The 6,050-nt window shown below is 45.2% G+C and overlaps 1 protein-coding gene across 1 annotated transcript in view; it reads right to left on the bottom strand.

The window, feature by feature from the left end:
• Window positions 1-4,267: 4,267 nt before the first annotated feature.
• Window positions 4,268-6,050, bottom strand: part of myo3b (myosin IIIB) — a gene marked incomplete at both ends in the record, with an annotated part of 156,523 nt that continues 154,740 nt past the window's right edge. Inside the window, 2 exons of the mRNA XM_080839760.1 lie at window positions 4,268-4,379; window positions 5,354-5,400. Of these exons, the coding sequence (XP_080695886.1) occupies window positions 4,268-4,379; window positions 5,354-5,400 (159 nt within the window). The remainder of the gene's footprint in view (window positions 4,380-5,353; window positions 5,401-6,050) is intronic.

Here is a 6,050-nt window from a genome sequence, read left to right as displayed (position 1 = left end):
GGCCCCCCCTCCCTCCCACACACACACACACACACACATACAGTGCGGGCACATGATGGCAGCACTCCGATTCCATCCAATTCTCTCCATGGGGTCTCCATGGGGGGTTAACTGCTCTATCTCAAAGCACATGGCAGTGACCAATCTAGATCTTGGCCGCGTCAGTTCAAATCAAATGCGGAATGTTTACATCTGCTACCGTTGATTATACAGTAAATACGTTGTGAAATGAAACAAAAACACACCACAGTTAAAGTTGTATTAGTATTGATTGATTCACATCGATATGAATGGATTACATGACTAACAACTGGTGGAAAGTAATATGAAAATATTTGTTCACTGAATTAGAGTTCTGTCTCAAACAGTTGCGTTCCAGTTTCTAAGTTTCAGTTTCGCTTTCAGTATTTCAACGTGAATGAGAGGGAGCACAAGAACTGAGCGTCTAGCAGCGTTTATCATATCATATACATTATATATGATGCATTTATATGTCTGTGGGCACGATCTCAAGCACGTGCAAAAGTTGTTGTTGTCCAATTTGAATCAGATACGAGAGACACATGCGCGCCCAGTCCAATTACCAGCGGAATTGAATCGTGTGTCCAGGGGTTTACATCGGAGTCCAGTGGGACTCAAGTCGGACACAATGAATCTAGTTCTGGGGAGACACATGTGTCCAATATCCAATTTAAATCGGACTGAAATCGGAAATTGGACACATGTGTCCACACTGACACACACACACACACACCAGCGGACGCAGACACCGATCGGATGAGGATAAACGCAGGGTCCGGGCCAAAGCTGGGTTGGAGCTGTCTGCCTGTTTTTTGGGGAAGGGGAGAGAGGTAGTCGTAGTCGTATCACCCCAGACTTCTTCTTAAGATCAAAATCTTTCTGTGGGCCCTGGGGTGTCAACAAAGGAAGATGGCATAAATGATATGCAAACGGGAAAAAAAGAAGGAGAAGAAAACAGCACTACAAATGCACTTGCCAACACAGCTTTCCTTCCACGTGTTAAAAGGAGTTTGAGTTGAGCTGACTTCTCTGTTTTTTGCACCCCCCTTTAAAGAGAGGAAGTGTCTTGTTACTGACATGGAAAGTTCAGCATCTTTTCTTCTTTGCCACGAGGAACCACATCGACATCCCCCGTTATTCATAGCCTGTGTAGTCTGATGTTCTGCCTCTCTGACTTGTTCTGTTTTTCAAATCATTTCTATTTAGAGGATTTGTGTATGTCTCAGTGAAGCAGGCACTCGTAATGTGTAAAGCATAACAGCTCTATCTCCTTACAGGTGTGATACACAGCACTGAGGGGTTCAGTTAAAACTAAAAACACAACGGGTGGGATATTCAAACCAATTTTATTCAAAGAACGACGGTGAAACACCCGTGAACGTTCAGGGTATCTAGGAAATTGATTCTCTCCTGTTCCACTCAGAAGACCCCGAGAAGTCAGACCACAAGGGACATTTAGCTCAAACCATTTAGGCCCTAATTATTACAATGCAGCATTTAGCTTTACCGAGCGGCATTAGTCCTCAAAAATCCCATTTGAATCCCTCGAACATCTGCGAAAGCCATGTAGATTTATTTGCATGTCGGAGACTCCAGACTGAAATCGACTTTTATCGTCCAAACGGAGTTTTATTCCGGGCAAAAGACCTCAAAGCGCTCTCAGTGTCTGTATCAAAGGACGTGCTCCGCAGAACGTCTGGCTTCATGAGGACGCGCAGATCACACTAACACCCGTGACCTTTGATCAAATTCCCCGAAGACCGGCGCTCTCTTCTCGACATGACATCATCAGTCTGAGAACGATAGAACGAAGAAAAAAAACGGAACCCACACACACGCACGCACCAGGGGCCCTGTACTTCATGCCTTTGTGTTTAAATCACTTTCACATAAACTGTCAGTTCTCTCAGAGAAGGGAATCTTTCACCATATTCACAACTTGTAAACTTTTTATAAAATGTGTCGTGACGTCAAAGAATTAGCACCTAGACCTCTACAGAGCTATATTTCACATTTACATTTGAATCGTTTCAGGGTACGTTCTGGGTGCTGGACCTATGACTTTGATGTTGTACGCACCTCGCTCTACGAGATTAGCGATGGAAACAAGACTCGGGGGAAAAACAGGCGGTACATCTGACATTCCCGCTGAACTCAACCCTGTATCTCCTGCATCAACCAGCCGATCACAGCACATCTCCCACATCAGCCAGCCAATAAGTGTCGTCATCTCATCACTCTTATTTAATCATTTAACAAACAGATGTGCTGTTTGACGAGCAATACCAGCACAACACTCATTACTAATAAGAGTGAGGATTTCCTTTTCTTTTTTTAATAATTGTTTAGTTCATCAAGAGTATCAAACGTTGTAGGGATAGATGCAGAGACAGACACAGAGCTTCTGACAAATAGTCTAATGTACCAGGACAGTCACAGCTACAAGCTCACTGGCCACGTGTGTCCCTGGTAAGGGCCTTATGAAGGGCACGTGGAAAACCAACCTTATGAGAAATCTCTTATCAGAGCTGTACAACAACTGGTGCACTGCAATATGAAAGGCCATTGTGCCCCGACCACACAGTAGATCATAGAGAGAGAGAGAGTGAGAGAGAGAGAGAGAAAGAGAGACCACATGAGATACAGCACTCAGTAGTCGTCCACTCAAACACAAGATGCTTTAAACTCGTTTGATATTTAATGAGGAAATGTGAGAACTTCATTACTTAGAGTGAAATGGGAACTTAACTGACTAATAAGTGTGAAGTGTGAGTGTAAGACTCTTGTTCATACTCTTGGAGTTTTCTTTTCAAGAAAGACTGGTGGACTATATATTAAGAAAGACAATATATTATCCTTTGCGTCCTGCACATGTATTTATAAGTACATTATGAGTGGGAGTTATGCAATATCTTAAACACCAATGTTCACTGTGAGTTTGTCCCTTCCTATGACTACAAGTTTAAGCTGTGTAGGTATAGGGACCCATATACCCTCTTGTGTATGAAGAACAAATGTAATGTATGAACTTAGGGTATACCCTCTTGTACAGGGGTAGGCAATTCATTTCCCTAAGGGGCCACGTGAGATAGTAGGACTGTTGTGGAGGGCTGGACCAATAGGCTGAACTAAATTCAGTTGAAAAATGAGTATGTTTTTGCAGTATTAAAGGTGTGCCCAGACGACCAATACACATGGCACACACTTACACATGAGAGAAAGCTTGCAATGCAATAGTATAAGTATACAAATTAATAGTAATATACATTTTTTATCGTTTAACGTTTGATTCCTAATTTACCATTGACCTCCGTGGGCCAGTCAGGGACAGCCAAGGGGCCGCACTTTGCCCAGGTCTGCTCTAGTATATGAAGAACAAATGTAATGTATGCACCCTGCGTATCCCCTCTTGTGTATGAAGAACAAATGTAATGTTCCCCCACTTCACCGACTGCCACGCCACTAAAAACGAGGTGCACTGAAAGCGAGGTGCTTTTGATCTGAGCTTAGTTTTCAAAGGTATGATGGTCTGGAAACTGTCAAGTGTCCGACTGATTTCTGGAGGGCCAATCAGCAAGCTTAGTGGCTGATCCAGTCCCATTCAGTGTAATCCTCCTCAACGCTCCTCCGTGACATCCCTAACCCTAATGAATCCCTATGAGGGGCGCACAGATAAGAGTGTGTGCAGTGAAATGAGGGGACGCACAGATAAGAGTGTGTGCAGTGAGATGAGGGATCCAGAGATGCCAGGCCGGGTTTCACCTCAGTCACATCTACAGGGAGAATGGGCGAGGAGCTACTGTACATAATCAGGGTCAAAATATGTGTGAATGCTTTTCCTTTATTCATGTATTTCTCCCTCTCTATCTTTCTCTCTTTCTTTCTTTCTCCCTCTCTTTCTATCTTTTTTCTTCCTTCTTTATTCTCTGAATTTTTCCCTCCCTCCCTCTTCTTTTTCCTTTCCTCCCTCTCTCTCTCTCCCTCTCCCTCTCTCTCGTCTATTAATTAATTGTGTCTTTTTTCCCCTTCCTGATTGATTGATTGGGGGTTAGGAGGGAGGTTCACCATAACCAGCCCTAACTAATTACACTCTTTCAGAGGAGTTGTAGGGCAGTGACACTGTGCCCTGTCTGTGTGTGTGTGCGTCTGTGTGTAGCTGCCAGGGGATGGGGGTTGGGGGTTAGTTGGGGGTTGGGCTCTTACCGACTGACAGGCGGACTAAGGCTCGGGTCTGAGTGATGAGGGGCTACCGTGACAACGTGGGAGGGGTTGCCGTGGCGAAGTCCTCCTCAGGGATGGAGTCCACGGCAGACAGTAATTTGTAGTACTCATCCTCTCCGTCCAGCACTTTGATTTGCCTGTGATGGATGGACAGAAGAAAGAGAAAAAAAAGAAAAAAAAGACAAGGGGTGAAAAAAGAGAACACGAGACAGCTCATTCACTCTTCTTTCTCTCACTCACTCCGTCCTTCTCTCCCTCTCTCTCTCTCTCTATTCTCTCTTTCTCCCTCTCTCTCTCTTTTCTTTTGCACTCCCTCTCTCTTCTCTCCCTCTCTCTTCTCTTCCTCTCTCTCTCTCCCTCTCACTCCCTCCCTCTCTCTCTCGCTCTCTTTCCTTGTCACTGTCTGAACGCCTTAATGATTGGCTGTTTCTGTTCTTCTCCTCTCCCTTCTCTCCTTTTCTTTATCAGAGCGAGCGAGAGAATAGCAGCAAACGTGTTAATCCCTCATATCAAAGCACACATGGGCTACACAGAGGACGCACAGAAAGAACCAAAGCTCTTTTGCTTTATCTTTTTTTCACTTTATATCACCCTGACAGACTAAACTAGAGCTTTGCATTACAGTGTGTTTAAGTAAGGGGAGGGGGGAGGGGAGGGAGGGGGGGGCGCTATATTTCACATTCATGACAATTAAAAATTAGCATTCTCCTAAAAGGAGCTCAATTTCTTCACCGTCCCACAATAATGCAGAAGAGTTCTCACCCCACCCCACCAAACACACACACACACACACACACACACACACACACACACACACACACACACACACACACACACAAAGCCTCTTATTTCCAGCATCCCCATTTACATGAGATGGTGAGGAGGGGGGGAAGAAGGGAAAAAACAAAAATCCCTTTCTGGTGGCTGTGTCTGTGTCTGTGTGTGTGTGTGTGTGTGTGTGTGTGTGTGTGTGTGTGTGTGTGTGTGTGTGTGTGTGTGTGTGTGTGTGTGTGTGTGTGTGTGTGTGTTTTTGTGTGTGTGTGTGTGGCTGTGTCTGCACAAAGGGGCCGCTGTGTTTGGATGCGCAGGGAGAGGCAACGCTCATATTTACCCAAGTTTCCTCGGTTTCCTCTTGCTCCCCTGGTAATCCAGAGCGCGCTGTTGGAGAGGGCCAAGAACACAAAAACACACACACGCGCGCACACACACACACACACACACACACACACACAGCCAACACGCGCATCCACACACACACACACACACACACACACACACCCACAGAGTCACAAACACACACACCGAACACACACAGAAAAACACAGACACACACAGTAGTGAAAAGATGAGCGGAGAATCATTAATTTTTAATTCAAAGTGATTTTGTGTTGAATGCGGGCAGATGCTGATAATATCAGAAGTCACAGCATAATTTTGTTCTGATCAAAGGGGGCTGTGCTGAGGCCCATGAAGGAGGCATCTTGCTCGGCTTTGATAAACCACATCAATTATTCACCGTGAAGGCAGACATCCTGACATGAAAGAGCCAGATAAAGAGCATAAGCACATGTTCGAGACAAGAGGCACAGCCGTGTGCGGGGAGGGCTGTGTGTGTGTGTGTGTCTGTGAGTGTGTGTGTGTGTGTATGTGTGTGTTTTTGGGAGGTTGAGGGGGTGCTAGGAGGCTTTTGGCACAGGTAGGTTTAATTGTATTATCATCTGGATACAAAGTCAGACAAAGGGCTTTACGGTGTGTGTGTGTGTGTGTGTGTGTGAACACAGGGGTGCGTAAGTTTGGTAAGTGTGTGT

The sequence above is a fragment of the Sprattus sprattus genome (assembly GCF_963457725.1).
Source record: "Sprattus sprattus genome assembly, chromosome: 5".
NCBI classification, from domain to species: Eukaryota; Metazoa; Chordata; class Actinopteri; order Clupeiformes; family Clupeidae; genus Sprattus; species Sprattus sprattus.
The sequence above is the reverse complement of the archived record's forward strand: the minus strand, read 5'-3'. Positions and strand labels throughout refer to the sequence as shown.